Genomic DNA, 21,751 nt, shown 5'->3' with positions numbered 1-21,751 from the left:
CTGCAAGAATAATCTTTCATGTTTACGTTGCGGCACTCCATTGACCACTACAAACTCGTGGGCTTACGGCCTCGCAATGTAAAAAGGGCTTAAGCCCGTAGAAAATATAAATTACAGAAAAAATAAGCACAGTAATGCAGGACGACGGCAGGTGTAAAAGTATGAGGTTCGGTATCTTTTTAAATTGAAAATTGAACCGACTACAAAAAACCATGAAAATATTTTTCTACCAGTCTGAAGTCGGTGCCTCAGCACGAGCCAGCAGGAGTGGACCTATAGTCGCCTACCTCACCTACGCACTACATATTGGGCTTCAATCACTCCTGCTGGCTCGTGCTGAGGCACCGACTTCAGACTGGTAGAAAATTATTTTCATGGTTTTTTGTAGTTGGTTCAATTTATTGTTATAATATTTTTTTTTACCCTTTTTAGTGTAAATAATCTAAGATACAATAGCTTAATGTTAACTGCTCGTCACCTTTTACAAAAGATTGCTGTTTACGATGCAGAGACTTTCATTATTGAGGAGTCCTGGTGCTTCACCACCCATTCCATTTCACCATATGCATTACGAGGAGCATATATTGCTTAGCAACTGTGTTAAAGTAATTGAAATTCAACCCATGAAAAACTTGTTTTTGAGTAGTAACTCCGATGGTCAACTGTGGTTTTCATCATCAGTTTCACTTCACTAAATGATGATTTTCAAGAGCATGCACGAGTTACTACTAAATATATCAAAATTACCATAGGTGTCCCTACAACATTTCAAGAGCTCCCTCGATTTCCTTAGGATCCAATTATCAGATCCTGATTTGGTGCTTATGGGACCTAATTGAAAGCATTCCTAGACGAACGCAAAAAAAAATCAAATTGGTTCATAAATGACGGAGTTTTGAGGTAACAAACATAAAAAAACAACCTCCTTTTTTGAAGTCGGTTAAAAATGGGCCACTGGAAGTGGTTTTTTGCATAGAGATGGTTGAAGGGTTGAAAAATACGTCCACTGTTTCTTTTTCTTCCTTCTTCTGAACTTGGGGTTGCCGTACAACTCAATTATGGCAAGATTTTTTTTACCAATTTTTTAAATAACCAACAACGTACCTGAAATTTCTCTTCTATCCCGGGTTTTATTTATAGAAAGAAGAAAGAAATTAGACATTTATTAACTTTCACACAAGCGTATGTACGAACACATGTATATTGTTCACTAGGGCAACAACAGTCTAATGACCCCGGAGATCCAAGCGGACACGGGGCAATACTGCGCCGTGTCGATCCGGTCGGCGACCGCGCGCGAGACAGTCGCGCACCAGTGCAACCGCGTCCGCGACGCCGTCCGCGCCCTCCTGGCCCTGTACACGCGCACACGCCTGCTCGACTTCACAACAGCCGACGCGCAGGTCACGCCGCAGACCGGCTCTGACAGTGAGTACAGCGTCAAATCTCTGAGGAAGTATCTATAGTGCGATTAGCTCGAGTAGATTGAATTTCTGCCTCTACCTTTGTAACTTTCCATGTGCAAAAAACACCACGCATGTGGCTCTGACCGACAGAAGGTATATAAGATTTTGTTTATACTAATAGGGCTGGTATAACAGATTCTGCTGCTGACTGTATCTTACATGTACATTTACTAGGTCCACGCGTTCGCCCCCATTGGAAGGATAAAAATAAAACTGCCTTTTCTTCTTGCTTATGTCACTCGATGTATGCCTTCCAAATTTCCAGTCTAGTGGTTTTTAGGGCCACCGCTAACTCGCGCGGGAGCACGGGCATGGCTTGGCACCTGCGCTGCGTGCTTGTTTCATGTCATGTGATAGTGCAGCGCTGCGTGAAGCGGGTCTCTGCTCTATTGAAACAGCACGCCGCGCGGGCGTCCGCACCGTGCACCCGCGTGAGTTGGCGGAGACCCTTTATAGACTATGCATTGTCGTTATTCTGTCAGACACGGTATGGTTTTATAGCTACCACCGCCTTATGTATAATTATGGAGTCAAAGCGGACCTCCTTCGACTCCTTACAGTCGTTGTTAGATGCACAATGTCAATTTGTACCAGCCTAGGGCACTTTTCTCACTCCCCGACTTAACGCAATGTACAGTCACCTGCATTAATATCTGCCACATCCTACCGTCCCTAGAAATGGAGTCGTTCGTTTATGCACGCTTTGTTGTGTCAGATATAGGTGCTGGTGACTGTACTATTACATCTCTCCCCTAGAAGCGGAACCGTCGCATAAGATGTCGGAATCAACCCTGTTCTGCATCGAGGCGGTCCACTGTTTACCGCCGGGCTGGAGTCACGACGACTACGTGTTTCACGCGCAAGTGCTGTACGGCACAAGACCGTTGAAAAGGCTCCATCTTACCCAGACCTCCAAGATAGAGTGCGGGGGTTTCTACCCGAGGATCATCTTTGATACTTGGTGAGTCAATTAAGGCATGGATGTTTCGATACTTTTGATCACCTTGGCCACTTCAAAATATCTGATTGCGACTGTATACATATCGAGCTGATGTCAGCCATCCTGAGGGACGTTTACGTAAAACGTTTTGTGGAAATAGATGGTACAGTGGCAGTAAATAATCGTTTCCCATCGTATTTTCTCGAAAACGTTCGTATTTATCATGCTACTTCCCTTACTACTTACTCATCAAGACAGACATTTTCATTCACTAATTCAATTCATCCATGCCAGCTCTTGTAAATCGTACTGTATTTGCAAGTGTTCCCATTCACTTTGACCTATAAAAAAAAAACAAAAGTTAATCAGATCGTCTCCTCAGGTTAAACCTAGAAGACGTGCCCATCAATCAGTTGCCCCGAGAAGCCCGCCTAGTCCTGACCCTATACGGCCGCACTCCGCGCCCCGTGGACAGCCAACATCAGAGCAATGAGAACCAGAACGAAGGTGACGGCCAGAGTAATGAGGAGAACGGGGATGTGCAGTATGAACTGGTGGAGTTGGGCTGGGCGGCCATACAGCTGTTTAATTATGACGGGTGAGTAAGAAATTTGATAGTTCTATAGAGACTAGGGGTCTCCTAAATGCGTCGACGTGAAATTCGTAGGCAGATCTGCGATCATTATCATTATTTCTTAACGTTATACGGCCATAGACCTAGACGGCGATGGCGTTATGAACTGGACTTGATGTGGTAGAGCCTTATTGTAACCACTTGCTGGCTGCAGTACGAATGGGCGGGCTCCACCGGGTTAGTACCAGCCTCCCACAGAATACCGGCGTGAAGGGGTAGTTTTGCTACTGTGTTTCGTACGGTGAGGCCTTACTCCCCTTCCCCCCTTTTACCCCGACCCTTCCCCCCGGGGGGGGGGGGCTATAGGGGAGGCCGGAGAAAAACTTCTTCTTGAAGGACTGGATCTTGTATGCAGTGGACAGGAGCAGCGGAAGTACCTATCGGGGGGAGGCTCTGCAGTGGAACAGAATAGGCTGACAATAACAGTCGATTGAGTAGGCAAATAGGTGGCGTCATTACTATTGCCACACAAAATTCATGAGAGAATTTGTTTCTTCATTTTTCTATATTTTAATTGTAATTATTTATTTTGAAAAAATTACTGCCAAGTTTCTTGCGGCGCCTTCTTCTTGACGGTCTTTCCGAAAACGCTGATAGTAAAAAAATATATAAATATAATAAACGATTTGAATTGAACTCTTTAACAACAACGAGTCTCCTAAATGCAAGCTGAAATTTTCCCCACGTGTTGTTAGATTTATGAAGGGTATCGTTCCAGCATGCTGGCGTCGGGCTCCTACGTGCTGCCGCTGTGGCCGGCGTGCTGCGACCGGCGCATCGGCCCCGCCCCGCACCCCATGGACTCTCCGCCCGTGCCGTTCCCCGTAGTTAACATCGGTAACTTGCACATACACACGTACATACATACATCCGCTACGCTAAAAGAAAACACTAACAATTAAAGTTTTGTGAAATGTTTTAACTTTTTTTTTATAATTCATGTTTTTAAATTTATAAATTCATGAAATTAGACAATTCCAATAAATTATTATATGAAATAAAAGGTAGTAAGTCAATGAAAATTTATTTTCACTGTTACTGTTTAATTTACTCACACTCGAAGTCAAAAGCGGAGTGTATAACTTGTTTATAAAACCTATTTTATTTTCGATTTAACTATTAACCCTCGCCTGTGGCTCAGGCGCATATAAAAGACTGTAGTAAAATAACGCGCGCTTTTTACGATCTACTATTTAAAAGCGAATAATGCTTTCGATTGGTCTAATACTGTCTAATCTTTAGAAATCCCGCTGTACTCCCACACTGGAGTAAAATGGACGAGCAGCGAAGAAGTAGCGATTCCTACGTCACTGCCATCCTTCGATTCACTGGACGGCCACACACAGTCGCAGCTGCTCCTTTTAATCGAACAGGGCGCCTACCAGAGAATGCCTACGGACTGTAGAGAGGTGAGGAGACTGTTGTAGGCTGTGAAAAAGTACCCTCTATTTCATTATCTTTGTCGTAACGTAATAATATCAACTAGTGAGGCAATTCAACTAGAATGTTCGGCAACTAAGCAGGACAGGGTTTCTCCCCCTCACGCTAATATGCTAGTGTGCTAAAAAATCTAATTAGTCCGTTAGATTATTATAAATATTAGACACTTATTTCTTCTTTGGCCAATTAAACAAATAATTATGAAGATATACCAGAGGCCGTATGGCCTAACGTTTCTGGCGCTCGCTTTTGCATACAAAAACTGTTATTTGATTGCGATCGCGAGGCAATACGGCCTCAGTTTTTAGTAGCACGTGCCATCACGCCGAGCGACACTTTAGCATGGCCTGACATCACTGCCCCACTTCCGAACTTTGACGCGCTTTATCTTTATAATTTATTGTTTGTTTGACAAATGGTGACAAAACAATTCAACTGCACACGATTGAACTGTTTAAGCCGGTGTTGCCATACAATTTAATAATAAGTATTATAGTTTGTTTTTAGATAAGGTCCTCACTGAAAATCAGCGCCACGGCTTGCCGTGGCATTATGCTAAGTGGGGACCTGTTTAGCGTCATGTATGTCTTGTATTTGTTCTATGTTTGTTTTTATGGCGTTAAATAAATGTATTTTCTTTCTTTCTAAATGAAAAAAAACGTGTCCAATATTTTCTGATAATCTAACTAACGATGACGCGCTATATTTTTTTTTACTCAGGAAACTACCCAATTCTCAGGCTCAGTTAAAAATATTACGCTACGTCTGTATTTCCCACAAGCCGGATGGTCCATATTATATTTTTTATCGATAGTAGACTTATAATGTAGCTCGCACCTGTAGATAGTTTTTTTTTAATTTCCGTTTTTTTTGTAAAAATCAATTGAAAATTTACTTCGGCAAATCTCACGAAACGTGTCGTGAGATTGATGGGTTTTGTGCCTTGGTCTGTTTGATATAAAAAAGGAGGTCGGGTTGACAGCTGTCAGTTGTCAAATGTCGCCGTACGTGTACGTTCGTGTACGTATGTATGTGTCGTTCATTTGACAACTGACAGCTGTCAATACGACCTCTTTTTTTTAAAACAAACAGACCAAGGCACAAAACCTATTATCTCAGGAAACGTGTGGTATGTATACCGAAATAAAGTTTCAATTTATTTTTACAAATAAAAAAACGGCCAGAGAACAAAGACTATCTATACTTCTATAGGAGTGAGCTACATTATAAGTCTACTATCGATAAAAAATATAATATGGACCACCCCAAAAAACTTAAGGCACCCAATTTGACTTATTTGTAGGTAATGTGGGAGAAACGCCAATACCTAGTGGAGCTGCCCGGCGCTTTGCCCCTGGTATTGCTCGCCGCGACAAACTGGTACGGCGAGCATCGAGCCCAACTCATCAGCTTACTGCATCGCTGGGACAAGCCTTCGCCGCTTAACGCTATGCATCTGCTGTTGCCCTGGTAAGTTGAACTACTTATTTTGCGTTGTGATTTGAAAAAGTCTGCCAAGCAAGTGTGAGTCGTACTCGCAACACGGAGGGAGGATGCGGTTTCATAAAGTATAAGCTTGCACTTCATAGTTTTTATAAAGAAATATTAAGGGCCTGTTTCACCACTTGTCGACTAACTTTAAGTGTCAGATAAAAGTAATGCCGTCTTTGTTTATTCGGAAAAAACAAACAGAGACGGCATCACTGATATCCGTCACTTAAAGTTAGTCGACAAGTGGTGAGACAGGCCCTAAGTATTTTTTCCGGATCAGTAATCTGTGGTTTTTTTTTCGAAATGACAATTAGGTTTCATTCCTACGGTTTTTACGGTTTTACCTCAATAGGAAAAAACCCGAACCCTTATAGAATCACCTGTCTGTCCATCCGTCTGTCACAGCCAATTTGCTCCGAAACTACTGAAAAAGTTAACTGATGTAAATCATTAATTAACGTTGAAAAAAAGGGTCTCTCTTTAAAAAATAACTCATTATGAATAGAGGTTTTACCGAACCGGTATATTTTTGAACATTCATTAGTACTTGTCCAAAATTGAATAAACAAATTTTGACTTTGACTTCCTCTTACAGTTTCCCAGACTCGGAGGTACGCGAGACGGCGACTAATTTGATAAACCAGATGTCGGACGATGACCTCTGTCGCGTGCTCCCGCAGCTGACGCAGGCGCTACGTCACAACACGTATCAAGCCAGTCCGCTCGCAGGTTCGTACCGCCAACCGATATTATAGCTGATATTTCTCCATGAATGAAATTTATATTTTCATGTTTTTTTTTTCTACAGAGCTATTGCTATCGAGAGCTTTGGCGGCCCCCGCGGTCGCTCACCGGCTGTTCTGGTTGCTGGTCCACTCGCTACCAAACGTACCACAGGTAAGTAATTACGTCATCATGTCATGATATGAGGTGTAGGGTAAATCTACATTTCTGTATCTAAATAGTTGACTAGAAGAAAGAGGTTTCTCTTAAGAGCCCAGACAGCTTGTTATCTTCCCTGCTTATAATGTTTTTTGGTTAACTCACTACTGATTTGTGCTATTAACTAAAGTTATTTCTTCTTTTATTTTTATGATTGCAGGCGCCTAGTCAAGAGTTCCTCGGTATCACAATAGAAGATAACGCTGGCGACGCGCAAGAAAGTTTCGAATGCGTGACGGCGACGTGGCGCTACCGACTTATGTTGCGAGCTTTACTCGCAATCTGCGGGGAGCAACTGACTCGGACACTGGTCCGGCAACAGTTGCTTGTCAAGGTGAGATGCGTTTTTAGAAACAAAACAAGTAGGCGAGCTAGCAGGTTGCTAGAGGTATTGAACACGCGTTGCCAACCCACATGGGTATGAAAAGAGTGAATCTTGCAACTGTAATTTGTCCGATTATGTTACCCACTGTGTCGAGTCAATCGTACGAGTGCTGCATATCGTTAGGAAGCAAAGGCATTAATGCAGTTAAGGCTCCGTTTCCACCAGAGCTGTGCGAGGAATGTGTTTTTCATGGACCAATAGAAAAGCTTCATTTACCTAGCCTCGCTCCGCTCAGCTGTTTCACCTAGAGATGTGCTAGGCGAGGATAGGTAACTGAGGTATTATTTAATATGAGAGTGAGAGGGACGGTACGATACGAACTTCGAATTTGAAGATCCCTGATCAAACGTTGCGTGCGTTTCCAGACGCTGTCGGAAGTGGCGCTGTCAGTCAAGTCCGCCAAGGACGGCGGGCGCGCGCGCGCGCTCAGCGCCGGCGCGGAGCGGCTCGCGGCGCTGCTGCGCGCCGAGCCCGCCGCGCTGCCGCTCGCGCTGCACCACTGCGTGCACGACGTGGACGTCAAGTGAGTACACTAGGGATGGAATAAAGGGTCAATCAACGTTTTAGCACAAAACAGATAGGTACAGAAGTCGATCTCATGTATGTACTTCACTTTTCATACCTACGCTCGGCGGTCGCTCTAGGGTTTGACAACTATGGCTTATGCACAAAAAACTATCGTGGTAGTGGCACTCGTATCTAGTTGTTGGATTTATTGTTGAGAATGAAACGGGAAGTATGGAAATATAAATTAATAATAACTAAAATGGAGAGATAGATAACGAGATATCGTGTACGTGAGCAGTGTCTATGTGTGCGTTGCTCGAGCGCACTTTGTATGTAGATTGATTTCTGTACCTATCTGTTTTGTGGTTTTAGTGTAGCTCGTTGCCATGGTAACGTCTCACGAGTTACTCGTTAAAAGTATGATTTTAAGGGGATTCAAGTGAGTTGTGACAGTTTTATAGCAATTCCTTCATGGCTGATCAGTAATATGCTTAGGAGATCTGATCTTATCTCCTAATAGTAACAATCATTTGCTATTTATTTATTTATTTACTATACAAACATTTTTCTAAGAAAGTATATCACTGATGTCTCTTGAGTTACGCGACAGAATAAAATACACTTAAATGTTGATTGACCCAAATAAGAGTACAGATGTACCTCTAGTGAGTAAAGTTTGGCCGTTTTAGGTGATACTGCTAGCTTTACGAAGTGCGCGACAAGATTTTCTTTAGTATTAACGATTGAAGTGATATGAATCGTTGTCTTATATAACTTTCTAATTCTAGGTCGTGTATGTACTTCAATTCCAACACGCTACCGCTCAAAATCAACTTCATTGGGAGCGACAACGCCGTAGTACCCTCCATGTTTAAGGTATTTTTCCTGATGCTTCGAAAAAAATTCGGTATTTGAAATTTTATTGTATTTATTTTAGAAATCATAGAGTGTCATCGCGTGTTAGCGAATGAAAATAATATTTTTTAAGTTAATTTTACAAATAACATAGTTATAGAGGTTTAAAATTCATGATTAAACGGAGAAAACATACTAGCACGTGAAGTTATACTCAAGTAGCGCCTTAAAACTGCATTGAGGAAAGCGTTAAAGAAACAAATATGAAATTTTTCAAAAAACACTAATTTCAATTTTCAACTATATTTGTTTTCTTCGCAAAGCATTGACCATATATATATATATTGTGTGTCAGGGTATATTGCCATATATGTCAGGAGTTGTCGAATACCCTATTCAAAGTCGTCTGTCGCACACAAAAACATTGACTGTTCAAAGCCCAGTTAAAAGTTTACATACATTTTTAACTTGCAGGTTGGAGACGACTTGCGACAAGATGCCTTGGTGTTGCAAGTAATGAAGGTTATGGACAGTTTGTGGCTGAAAGCGGGCTTGGATCTGCGGATGGTCACATTCCAAACGCTACCAACTAGTGACCGGAGAGGTAAGATCTTAGAATGTTAAGAGTATCCTCTCAATCAGTAAAGCTTTGGTGTTAATCGTGAGAGCTTAGTTTAGGTTAGCTTGAAAAGATTCCTTTTAGGAATAAGTTCGCCTTTGTACTCTTTTTGTTTTGTTGTTTTCTTTTTGTATTATTTTGTGTTTTATGTACAATAAAGTATTTAAATACATACATACATAAAAACTAAAAATTTCAACCGCTAGAATCAAAGAAATTAGGCACTTGTGTTTTTTTATGCAACATTAATGAAATCTACAAAGACAAAATGTTAAAATGTAATCTACCTAAGTTAACCCACTGGTAATTAGCATATTTAATTCAGTGTCAGTATAATGTTATATTTATAATTCGTTTTGTATTTCAGGTATGATAGAAATAGTCTCAGAAGCGGAGACCCTGAGGGCGATCCAGACCGAGTGGGGCCTGACTGGGTCCTTCAAAGACAAGCCCATAGCCGAGTGGCTTGCCAAACATAACCCCTCGGAATTGGAGTACCAGAGGGCCAGGGATAACTTCACTGGTAAGCTGAAATTCTATCATCACTTTTTGTTTTTATGAAAAAAATTCGTACCTAGTTCTTTCAAATAGTGTTAATTTTATATTTGTTTATTAGCGTCCTGTGCTGGCTATAGTGTTGCCACCTACCTACTGGGCATCTGCGACCGACACAATGACAACATCATGTTGAAAACCTCCGGCCATCTCTTCCACATAGACTTTGGAAAGTTTTTGGGCGACGCACAGATGTTTGGCAACTTTAAAAGGTACCTATTTCTATTTCAATAATTTGAAAATTATGTTTTTGCATATTTTTCAGTCAGTCTTAATAGTAAGCATAAAAAACTGAACGCTTACCGTCAAATCTATTCTACACAATTATAACAGCATCCACTGATGTTAGCTGGCGCCGGGCGCACGGGCGCACAAGTAAAATCCGTCGGGTGCAGTTAAGAGGCTCCTAGACGGGCCATATTTTCTCTGCAATTTGTGGCCGGCAACTATTGGTGTCCCTCTCTTACTCACATGTTAGACAGGGACACCAATAGATGCCGGCCACATATTGCAGTGAAAATATGGCCCGTCTAGGAGCCCTTTAGCGCTGCTCATACTATTTTTCAGGCGGTAGGACCTTGTGCAGGTCTGCCCGGATTGCTAAACCATCTTGCTCGCTAATCCTGCCGTGAAGCAGCAGTGCTTGCACTGTTTGTGTTTCGGCGTGGAGATTAGACAGCCGGTGGAAATTACTGGCACTTGAGGTATCCCATCTAGGCCTCTAGGTTGGCATACATTGCAAGTTTGCAGGTGTCTATGGGCGGTGGCTGATCTATATCATCAGGAGACCCACTTGCTCGTTTTGCCATCCAGTTAATAAAAACAAAATATTTTTCAATAGGCGTCCTCCCGCACCGTACAAACCGGCTCAACTAGCGTAGGCCCTCACTCGCTTATCCTAAACATGAAATTGACAGAGACCGCGCGCCGTTTGTGCTGACGAACGATATGGTGTACGTTATAAACGGCGGCGAACGGCCGACGCAGCGCTTCCAGCACTTCGTGGAGCTCTGCTGTATGGCGTTCAACGTAGTGCGGGCGCACCACGATCACATACTGGACCTGTTCGCGCTGGTGAGTCCCCATCCTTACTTTAACACGTGCTATACCATGTGCTCTGTTTAGTAAAGGCCTTTTGCACACTGCGCCATGGACGCGCGTTTGTATCGATACAAGCGCGATACGCACGCGAATTGTGTGGCTGCACTATTTCTAGACCGCGCGTCGATGCCGTGTTTAAAAAACGCGGTGTGCAAGTGGTGTATACTCGACTTTATTGGCTTAATATCAAGGTCGTGTATACATATCTTTGAAATTTTGACCGTACTATCGATCTCCTTGTAGTTAACGGTACGTACTATGCAATTCAATTACTATTAGATCCTTAGAGCTTTCCACAGAGTTAGGGTGACTTTCGTAGTTAACAGTACACAATGTATGCAGTGGGGTGCTGGGCCGTCGGCGTAAGAATGTTGCCTCCTCCTCTCTTCCTGTGGACGCCGTAGAAACCGGCTGAGGAATAATACCAGAAGATGGGCAGCATCGTCTTCTTGGCTGCTTTTAGACCTTATACTGCGCTCGCCAACCCGCTTTCCAAGCGTGTCGAGTATTGGCAACCCCCCCTCATAAACCTCAAATAAAAAAACACTTTTTGCCAACCGAAGCAACTGGAGGTCTATGTGGGAGGCCTATGTCCATCAGTGGACTTACTACGGCTGAGATGATGATTAATGTACTATTTGTTACATTCTGTTTGTTTTGTCAGATGGCGGCGTCCGGCGTGCCGGGAGTGACGACGACGGCGGTCAGCTACGTCCGCGGCGCGCTGCTACCGCAAGCGACGAACGCAGAGGCTGCCGCCGCCTTCGCGCGGCTCATACACTCCTCGCTCAAGAGCAAGTTAGTAACAACAATCCCTGCCATCATACGCCCCGCCGCTGGCCACAGGATCAAATTCAAATCGTTTGTTTTGCAAGTAGGCCGCAATGGGCTGTTTTACACGTAATTTTTAAAATTTTCGGATAGATCTCAGAATGAGAGGGCTGGGGCCGTAGTTCTCACGCGGGCTCGGTGCTAATTGGGACTTTACAGCATTGAATTGCTTCGCAGGTTTGTGCTGCCCATTTCCATTTGTTCATTCTTCAGGGGAGCTGGCCTGGATATTTGTGTTAAGATATCAGTATTATAGAATTTCGAATCGGTAACCCAACAACCTGGGGTGGGCACTAGACCATGATGGGATGGGCACGGCCCCCGCCCCGCCCCCCCCTGTACATACGCCTATGGTGCTGTCCTCACGATGTTTCTCACCGTAAAGCGCTTGGTAATTTTCAAATGTAATGAATTTCGAAAAACGAGGTGCAAGCCCGGGTTTGATCCCACGGTGCTTTGCTTGAGAGGCCATTGGTTAAACTGTATGTAGGCCAGCACAGCTTCTAGCATTAATATTTTTGATTTTCGCTAACATTAAAGGAATAAAAAAAAAAATCTTTATTAAAAAATACTTTCTTACAAAATAATACAATTTATCTAGTAGACTTAAAAGGAAAAAGTAACACATGATGCCTGAACTAGGATAATCCTGTGTTTCAGGCGAGAAAAATTAAAATTACATTAATGTCTAAAAAAAAATAACACTTGCATAAAATTAAACTAATCTTGATTTTAATACCTAAGGTGAATTATAAAATGTAACATTATGGTATTTGTCATTATATGTACCTACCTATCTACAATAGAAAATAAAAAAAAAATCATTTAAGAACAGTCAACAATTTCTCTGTATCTTCGTAAGATAACTTTTGGAGTTCTTCTTGGAGGGTTTTCTTAGCACGTGAGTAACTAAGTGAAAATATGTCCCATTTGGCGTTTAATCTGTTGTAGAGAAAAGGCCCTAGGAAAACGTAAAATCTAGAAGAGAAGGCATGTTTTTTCTTCCCCATATTGCTAGGGCAAAATGTATCTTTTCGTCTCTTATTAGTAGTGTTAGTATTGTAGGGGAGTGCGGCATGCTGTTTAAGAACTGTGTGCATAATAAATATTTGTCTAACGGTAAGTACATTACACGATTTATAAAGAAGGAAAGTGGGGTAGAGGAAAGGTCGAAAAGTAGAGACAGAGTAGGAATGTTCAATAGGTCTTTAAATTTCTGCATGACACAGTTTAAAAATAATCAACAAATTAAGTTATTAATTATGCGCAGTAAAACAGTTCCTAACTTATAACCTTTTTTTTAACGTCCCTTACACACACAAAATTAACCTTTTGAGCGGTACGGTCGGCAAAACGTGACAGCTGAAAATCGTGCCACAGGCGCCATGTCGGCATTACAACCGCGCCTATGGAGCGATTTTCCGATTTTTTTTTGTCGGCGTTCAAAAGGTTTTCAATCGTATATATTTATTTAGCAAGAAAATGTTAGAAATTATTCCTAAGCGAATTAGCTCGTTGAAGTGGCAATGAACAAGAGAACAGTGCCCTATTTCTCGAAGCTACAATTTACAATTTACAAGCGGTAGTCTTTGTTTAACAGTATGCATTGTAACTTGTAGCTTCGTGGAATGTGCTACAGATGGCCATTGGGGCCGAAAAGTTCTCGAGTGGAGACCGCGAATCTGCAACTAGTCTACCAACGAAAGGGACAGATGACCTGGTTCGCGGTGAATGCAAGCCGCTTCCAAACGAAGCAGCTGGAGGTCTATGGAGGAGGCATATTATGTCCCAACAGTGGACCTCCTACGGCGGAGATGATGATGACGACGGATTCCTAACCCTATCTTTGTTCCCAGATTCACGCCTATAAACTTCTTCCTTCACAACTTGGCGCAACTGCGTGCGAGCGGCGACCAGGGAAGCAGTACATCTGAGCTGCTCTCCTTTATGCCGAGAACTTACACGTGAGTACTGTTGCTTTTTATGCGTCCCTGGTACCGAGGAGATTATAATGCTGTTTATTGGTTTTGTAAATACCGGATGAAATCATTGTACGAATAATTTCATTACTGAAAGCTGTCGCCGCCATGTAAAACTAGAGAGATAAAGTTATCGATCTTATTACTTAGGTAATTTTAACCAAAGTGTCAAACGATTAAAACGGTACAGTTGATTTCATAAACTTCTGAGCAAAATTTGATCAGAAATATGTGAACACATCTATTGTTAATGGTGTAGAAGCGTGTTCAGATATTTAGTTTTAAGTTTACGAACTCGACTGTACCCGAAACCTACAAAATTGCAAACTCACAGAAAATACTTTGTTTTGTTCATTCACTAAGGGGCTGTTTCACCGTCCATTGACTAGTGTTAACTGACGGTTAAATGTGATGCCGTCTCTATTTGTTTTGTTGACTACCAGATGGCCCCGTCCCGATGGTCTCGGGTTCGATTCCCGTGTCGGGGCAGATATTTGTATGAAAAATACGAATGTTTGTTATCGGGTCTTGGGTGTTTAATATGTATTTAAGTATGTTTCTATCTATATAATTATATTTATCCGTTGCTTAGTAACCATAACACAAGCTTTGCTAAGCTTACTTTGGGACTAGGTCAATTGGTGTGAATTGTCCCGTGATATTACTTATATTTATTTATTTAATCATAGATGGTGAAACAGCCCCTAAATGTATTGTGTGGAACGATATATAGCAATAATGTCCTATTTTACTTCCAGCATGGCGCAAGAGGGTCGCCTGGTCAGCGTAGAATGCTTGGGCTACGAGAAACGCTACGACCCGGAAAAGCACTACGTGTATGCGCTTCGGATATTCCGGCAGGGCCAAGCCACGCCCTCCGTGCTGTATCGCTCCTACAAGCACTTCACGGAGCTGTACCAGAAGATTTGTCTGCACTTCCCGCTGGCTAAAGTGCACAGGTGGGTTTTGATCATGTAATTCCTTTATAGCCCCGTCCTGACCACTGTGGAAGAACGCGTCAACGGCTTCAACAGTGCCAAAGAACGAGCACTTCTATTCGATGTTCTTTTTTTAAAAATTTTATTTCTTCCTTATGTGTTTTTCTCACTGGCTGGCGAGGCCGGACGGTCAGGAATCAAAGTCTGGGCGAAGCTGTAACAGTGGCAGCACTAATAGCATAATTATGTTTAAAAAAACCTTTATAACGTGCTACTTACTACTTAGGGCCAGTACAGACGGACTGCATTCCACCTGCAACGTAACTGCCAACTGCCGACTGCCCATTTGTCATTGCAGTTCCATTGCAGTCGGCACAACTGCACGCTGACTGCGATAAAAGTGTTTAAGCAGTCCGCTTTTGCGGTTACGTTGCAGTTGGAAGCGCTTTGATTTATCGACTATTAGCGTATTATAAAGTTAATGATGCCGACTGTAATAGTACATTGTGTCTTAAGGGCGGTAAATAAGGAATTACGAACGAGAGTCTATTAGACGCCCGAAGTCGAAGACTGAGGGCTTTAATGAGTCGATGTTCGTAATTCTAGTACCGTCTGTGCGACATACAATGTTTTTCATCACATTTGCGAGTAAAATTGTATATTTGTAAAATAAAAACTAGTATTTTTTCAAAAATTGCCGATACCGCTGACTACGCTCTTGGCAGCGCCAGCCTCCGCGCACATGTTATGACACTGTTTACGAGCAAGTGTGATGAAAAGATCTTTATTAGTGCGCATAGTAGGCTTTACAGGTTGACGAGTAATAGTTGATCAAAACTTAATATTGATATTTGCCGCTATATTACGGGACCCTATAGTGCGCGTGTCTCGAGGCAATTGGTAGTTTGCGCTGCAGCAGAGTGTCACAAGCATTAGCGCTGCCTACTCTGCTGCCTACTCAATGCACGCCATAGCCGACGAGCACTTGGCCGATTTTTTCGAAGTTAAGACGAGTAGATGATATTATCAGAATCACACGATAGCGACGTATTTGCTTACAACTTTGAAGTTCGCCGCCGGGAAAAAAATAGCTGGATATAATGTGAACAAATTGCTATTTATATTTAATGCTGTGTAAAACACTTCAAACTTATAATAAGTAGGTAGGTATCTCTTTAATCTATTAAACTTCTATTTTTTAGTTGGTGACATAGAATATTAGCTTTAAGGTGTTATTTAAAACAAGAACATCAAAAACGTAGTTTGTTCATGTTTAATAATTTATTAAGAAGTTTAAAAATAATCGCTAAAAGTATTCACAAATATTCACTCAAACTTCACTATTATTTCTGTCATTGCCATTGGTCTGCGCTCTTTCGAAGCTGAACTGCAGATCCATCATCATTTGCTTGGTGCTGGCCTCGTTCGCCACCGTCCTAGATATCTGATGGCGGTGCTCAGATATCATATCCCAGCTGCTAGTCTCTATCGGCCTGCCGAAGCTGGTATTCCCTGTGTTATCCTTCCTGTTAGGTTCTGGGTTCCTAGGTATTTCGGAATATGGCGGCGGACCACTGCTTCGGCTGATCGAACTTTCTAGAGTGTTCGTGGAGTACGCTGTCTGTTTGCCCAGTGGATTTGCTCGCTGCGGAGCTGGAGGTGGGGGAGGAATCGATGTTCCTGTATTTGGAGCTCGAGGCAACGGCTCCTGAGCAACCGCCGCCGCTTGAGGAATCGCCGCTGCTTGAGGACCGCCGCTGCTTGAGGCACTTGCGGCACCGCCCTTTCTTCTTCTTCTCTTGCTCTTTCCTTAACTTGACGTCTCTCGCTTGCTGCTGAGCTATTTGCCTATCCCTTTGTATCCTCAGCTTGTCCTGTCTCGCTTGCTCCTGCGCTTCTGCCTTTTCTCTTTTCTTTTGCTCGTTTATGCGTTTCTTCTCCAATTCCTTCTGCTCCTTTTCTTGTCTTCTCAAATCTGTTTTGACCTCCTTGCTGTTTGCTTTAGCATTACGATGAAGTGCTGATGAGTCTCTGTTATGAGAGGGGCCTCCTCTAGGATCGGTTGACACGTCGGGCGTGCTCTTTCTCAATTGTGGAGATAGATTGTACGGGTTTGATAAGTCGTTTGTGCTTTTTGAAGTCTTGATGGCGGCACCTTGGGCGCTAGGTGGTAGTTTTACCATGGATGGCGTCAGTTTTTTCGGTGGCTCGGACAAGCTGCCACGTCCTGGAATTATTCATAGTTATCAACAGTTTTATTAATGTTTGATCAATGTCAATACCCTGATAAATGGATACCTATTCTACGTATCAGATACAGTCCGATTATCTTTTCACGTGAATGCAGGTTTTCCATTACCTACTTGTGCTGAGTGGGAGTCACAATGTTAGAGGCCAGCCTCTATCAGTTCAAGAGGTATGTGTTGTTGTTGAACACGGGAGCGAGAGCTTGTATGTTATTAGATGTGACAATAATACTATGAGTGTTCAGACTTTCCTCGTACATCTAGACAATTGTGATATTCGATATTCACACATAATCACCTTATGAGGCTATAAATTTTCTGAAATCTTTCGGCAAGACGGCACATGACGGCATAAAGTTAAGTTTTTGCAAAGTTTTTTTAAGTGATAAGAGAGTTAAGTTAAAAAGGGGTGGATAAATGCGGAAAGAGTATCAATATCACTGAATCGTGCGTGTCGCCCCCTTATGTCCAAAAGATACATGTAATCTATTATAAATTGTACTAGATGCTTACCGAAGAACTCCTCCCGATGTGTTCTGTAAGCGCCGCCCACGGACAAAGCCGGCCCATTCTCATATATCTCCTTCTTCTTACTCGAAGAACCGAGGTTCAGCGTTGCTTTGAAACCTCCGAATTTGAACATTAGTCTTGTTCAATATGCCGCAGGACAGAAGTTCACGCCTTGTTAGCTGGAATGTAAATTGAGTAGTGTTCTAATTACAGTTTGAAATTATATGCGTGTAAACCTAAAAATTGTTAATAAATGAGATATTTGCAAAGTAACGACGCTGAAACATTCGTTACACTACTAAATAGGTACGAAGCGAAAGACAACGAAAGTTTGAACGAAAATTAAATATATGTTTAAAATTAAAATTATATTTGAAGTCGAGTCGGCAATGTGACTTAAAAAAATAGTCAAGTGATAACAATGATCATATTGATATTTGGCACATTAGTAATAAAAATAGGGAGGTGTAATAACACTTAATTAAGTATTATAATAAATAATAATAAATGCCAGTACTCACGATTCGTCAGTTCCCTTAAAACTGAAATTGTAGTCCGGCACAATGTTATTGTAAATAAATAATTAATATTGTTCGTCCATTTCTGTTAATAACAATCGTTAGTCGCTTGATTAGATAGTGGAGTGTTGGGTGTGATGTGAATAACGCTGGCAATCTTATCGGTTACTAAATTATTTCGAAGATACCGCATATCGACGGGTAAAAGCGGATTATTCTATGATTAATCATTGCGTAAAAGTGGACATAACACGAGCCACGAATTATTTACAGCAAAAATGTTCTGTGTCCCTTTAAATTTTAAGCGGCCAACACACACACATGCTTCCATCGTTAAGAAGGCCGCTTGAATGATTACAGATTACATAGACAGGTTAGTCATCGTCGGAACATTTTGTGTGAGGTTCGCAGTGGTTTATTTTTTTCTTATATGTATTGACTATTACGCCAAATTTTCGATTTCAATCCACCAAAGATACATTACCATCTGTTTCTTAAAACGAAAATAGCTGTCGTAAATGTTATAGTCGTCTGACTCGGAATTCTGAAAGTACCTAGTAATCTGCTTATTACTAAATAATTTTTGTTCTTTAGATAATGCACGTAAATGTATTTAGTTACAAACACCTGTCTATGCACGAGACTATAAAGAGACGTGCATTTGTTGAAGTAAATTGAATTCTAAATGAAAATGTTTAATGTTTTAGCGCCCTTTTTCTTATTTGCTGAATTTATTTGTACGAGAGCGGCTGTGTATGTATTAGAACCACATTGGCAGCCTCGGAATATCTGTCAGCGCGTGAATATTTCTAAATCAAGGGTTGCAGTAGGTGAAGGATTAGACAGTACACAGTACCTTGTATTCTTTGATCAAATTCGTAGTACAATGTAGACTAGAGAGTTTTTTTTAGTCATTTTATAGTAGTCAAGATGTGATCAGGCCCCACATTATATCTAAGTACTGTTTTATATTTATACCTTATTTTAATAAGGTGAAAATGTGTACGTATTCTTTAAGTCGACTACTACTACCAATTTCCTACCGAAAACTATCTTGACTTTATTTGGTTGTTCATGTTTCTTACAGATGTAATAATAATCCAAATTTGTAATCCATTCCAGTTTACCGTCCGGCCTGCACGTGGGCCGCTCCAACATCCGGCAAGTGGCCGAGCGGCGGTTCGGCGACGTGCAAGCGTTCCTCACGTCTCTCTTCAGTTTGGCTGACGAGATCGCACACTCGGACCTCGTATACACGTTCTTCCATCCGCTTCTGCGCGATCAGCAAGACGTGGAGCCTCAACGAATGAAGAATCGAGGTAAGAAATAAATTACAACCGTGGTTCTGGAACGTTCGCTGAATGAAAACTTATCAAATGGAAGATGGCATGTGAGGGCCATATCGTCTAACGGGCACGGAAACATAGCATCCACTACTTTTTTTTCGCGTAGAATGAGGGTAGAGATGGTGATGGTGAGGTACGCGTGTTCATGCGTTATATAATAAAACCTCAAGCATAAAACATGTCATTAGAGCATAGTGTAATAAAGTTTCTATAATACAATAAAGGGGTAGGTTTTCATTAGTAACACGCCTGTATTTTCCAGGAGAATCAACAGAAGCAGAAAACACAGGGTCGGGCTCGCTGAAACTGTCGGTGCAGTACGCGGGCGGCGTGCTGTCCGTACTCATACTGCACGCGCAGTCGCTTGCAGTCACGGCGCAGGGCTTGCCGCCGAATCCTTATGTCAAGGTAAGCCTGTTTGCCATCGATATACCAGGAATAGTCAACTTTTCTGCTTCTCGCCCGAATGTTTGGGAGAGTTAACAAAATGTATAGCGCAACAAACAATCATCATACCTACCGAGTACTTTTTGTTCAAATCTTAGAGGTTCGTGAGAGAGATAATAGTTACTGTATACAACAATTTACATTTCTGAAATCTCGAATATCCATTTATTAAGTTCAATAGGAATTACATGCGGTAGGCGTTGACTTAAAATGACTTCCTATAGTCCTCAGTTAAATCCACACACTTGTATATCCTAAAACAGAAACGTAATTTTCGCCTCAGCTTTTTTCAAGACTCAAGACTTCACCCAGTGACATCGCACCACGAGATATTGCTCTTGCAAAGCCGGATATATTATATACCTTTTATTTTTTATTTTTTTATTTGACTGGATGGAAAACAAGCAAGTGGGTCTCCTGATGGTAAGAGATCATCACCGCCCATAAACATCTGCAACACCAGGGGTATTGCAGATGCGTTGCCAACCTAGAGGCCTAAGATGGGATACCTCAAGTGCCAGTTATTTCACCGGCTGTCTTACTCTCTACGCCGAAACACAACAGTGCAAGCACTGCTGCTTCACGGCAGGATTAGCGAGCAAGATGGTGGTAGCAATCCGGGCGGACCTTGCACAAGTCCTACCACCTGCAAAACCTACCTATACCTACCTATACTGAACGCTCTTTTTCTCATACTATTCCAGGTGTATTTAGTACCAGACCCAACCAAAGAAACCAAACGCAAGACTCGCGTCCTGAAACGCAACTCGCATCCATCTTTCATGGAGATGCTGGAGTATCGGCTCCCCATTAGACGTCGTCGAAAACCGGAGTCTCCAAGCTACGGTGTGGCATTACGACTCTTTGCAGGAAAACACGTTTTTAGGCGGTGTGGTAATACCCTTGAACACGCTGCCGTTGAGGCAAGAGACGGTGGCGTGGTACCCTTTGGAGTACATACCTCGGTAGCTAAGACTTGCCGGCTCTGCTATGTGGAGCTGTGACGTACACATTTAGGAAACGAACTATGAAATTAACCTAACCTTTAACCTTCGGACTTTAATAAATACGGCGCTGCAATTATTTCGCTGCGCTGTTGCAATATGCCGCTTGTCACATCTATAAATAAGACGTTACAGGTTAAAAGGTAGAAGTGCTCTAATCATAGCCCTGAATTTTATTCTGTGTATGCATTTTGACTCTGTACCATCGGCCCTGCATTTATACAAAAAAAGAAATACGTTTAGCAGGGGTATTGTAAGCAGGGCTTCGAGTAGGGCACTTAGGAATAATTTTGATTTCTGTCTTCCCGGTATTTTTTTATAGAGAAGAGTGTATAGCATTGTCGACAGTGTTGGACGTTTTCCAATTAAAATTAAATTTATTGTAATTGTTAGTCAACACTCACTATGTGTCAAAAAAAGAAAATTTCAAGGTTATTTAACCTACGATTTGTCTGGCACTGGCAAGTAAGAAAGGAAAGATGTACTTGACAAAATAAAGTGAGAAAATAATTAATGCAATACACCGTATTATTCGTACAGTCGGCATCAAAAGTAGGGGATCACTGTTTTACTCTGTCGCATTGACACATTGTCAACTTCGCATGGCGTTTAGTACGTGGCTGTAAAACGACGAAGTACGAAAGTGTACAGCTACTTTTGATGCTGACTGTACGTACCGGAAATATATCGGTATTATTAGACATTACTGCTCGATGTTTTAACCATAAATCCTTTACTTACAGACGTGCAATTTACGATTAGGCATATAAATATCACGAGTTAATTGTTGTCGCACGTTGAAGATCAAAAGGTTAAAATTAGGTTTTAGGAACTGCTCTTTGTAATAACTTTGTATTAATGAACTTGCCACCAAAAAGAGTAGGCGCTTAATTAAGCTCACACTGGGCCAAAGTAGGCTAATGAGATTTTAATATAATTTTATACTTTTATAAAAGCTACTTGGAAGCTTTTATATTCTGTCTGAGCTAAAAGCGTT

At 41.9% G+C, this 21,751-nt stretch overlaps 2 protein-coding genes across 5 annotated transcripts in view; one reads left to right on the top strand and one right to left on the bottom strand.

The window, feature by feature from the left end:
* The window catches only part of Pi3K68D (phosphatidylinositol-4-phosphate 3-kinase catalytic subunit Pi3K68D), a 44,696-nt gene that overhangs the window by 12,177 nt on the left and 10,768 nt on the right, over positions 1 to 21,751 (top strand). For 3 of the 4 annotated variants that reach the window (XM_074106606.1, XM_074106598.1, XM_074106615.1), the window contains 21 exons: positions 1,215 to 1,428; positions 2,223 to 2,427; positions 2,789 to 3,004; positions 3,759 to 3,877; positions 4,283 to 4,449; positions 5,784 to 5,950; positions 6,567 to 6,700; positions 6,780 to 6,868; positions 7,074 to 7,247; positions 7,664 to 7,821; positions 8,594 to 8,681; positions 9,135 to 9,264; positions 9,647 to 9,802; positions 9,896 to 10,046; positions 10,752 to 10,908; positions 11,600 to 11,733; positions 13,623 to 13,730; positions 14,504 to 14,704; positions 19,080 to 19,276; positions 19,566 to 19,711; positions 20,455 to 20,779. In XM_074106606.1, coding sequence (XP_073962707.1) covers positions 1,215 to 1,428; positions 2,223 to 2,427; positions 2,789 to 3,004; positions 3,759 to 3,877; positions 4,283 to 4,449; positions 5,784 to 5,950; positions 6,567 to 6,700; positions 6,780 to 6,868; positions 7,074 to 7,247; positions 7,664 to 7,821; positions 8,594 to 8,681; positions 9,135 to 9,264; positions 9,647 to 9,802; positions 9,896 to 10,046; positions 10,752 to 10,908; positions 11,600 to 11,733; positions 13,623 to 13,730; positions 14,504 to 14,704; positions 19,080 to 19,276; positions 19,566 to 19,711; positions 20,455 to 20,754 — 3,411 coding nt within the window. In that variant the 3' untranslated portion in view covers positions 20,755 to 20,779. Of the gene's footprint in view, positions 1 to 1,214; positions 1,429 to 2,222; positions 2,428 to 2,788; positions 3,005 to 3,758; positions 3,878 to 4,282; positions 4,450 to 5,783; positions 5,951 to 6,566; positions 6,701 to 6,779; positions 6,869 to 7,073; positions 7,248 to 7,663; positions 7,822 to 8,593; positions 8,682 to 9,134; positions 9,265 to 9,646; positions 9,803 to 9,895; positions 10,047 to 10,751; positions 10,909 to 11,599; positions 11,734 to 13,622; positions 13,731 to 14,503; positions 14,705 to 19,079; positions 19,277 to 19,565; positions 19,712 to 20,454; positions 20,780 to 21,751 lie in introns of those variants that run through there. The other variant, XM_074106621.1, reaches the window with a different exon arrangement.
* LOC141445374 (uncharacterized) lies at positions 15,948 to 18,311 on the bottom strand. The gene is made up of 4 exons (XM_074111217.1): positions 17,961 to 18,311; positions 17,443 to 17,618; positions 16,445 to 16,910; positions 15,948 to 16,413 (listed from the first exon to the last, which is right to left on the bottom strand). Exons 2-4 carry the CDS (start codon positions 17,570 to 17,572, stop codon positions 16,014 to 16,016), a joined length of 996 nt encoding a protein of 331 aa, XP_073967318.1. The 5' UTR covers positions 17,573 to 17,618; positions 17,961 to 18,311; the 3' UTR covers positions 15,948 to 16,013.

This window comes from Choristoneura fumiferana, chromosome 2 (genome assembly GCF_025370935.1).
Source record: "Choristoneura fumiferana chromosome 2, NRCan_CFum_1, whole genome shotgun sequence".
Lineage (NCBI taxonomy): Eukaryota > Metazoa > Arthropoda > Insecta > Lepidoptera > Tortricidae > Choristoneura > Choristoneura fumiferana.
The sequence above is the reverse complement of the archived record's forward strand: the minus strand, read 5'-3'. Positions and strand labels throughout refer to the sequence as shown.

Excerpts from the sequence above, each read along its gene's own strand:
- LOC141445374 (XM_074111217.1), bottom strand. The coding sequence starts at position 17,572 with ATGTTCAAATTCGGAGGTTTCAAAGCAACGCTGAACCTCGGTTCTTCG. Across the intron at positions 16,911-17,442 it reads ACATCGGGAGGAGTTCTTCG|GACGTGGCAGCTTGTCCGAG; the intron begins GTAAGCATCTAG and ends GAATAATTCCAG. Across the intron at positions 16,414-16,444 it reads CGGTGCCGCAAGTGCCTCAA|TCAAGCGGCGGCGGTTGCTC; the intron begins GCAGCGGCGGTC and ends AGCGGCGATTCC.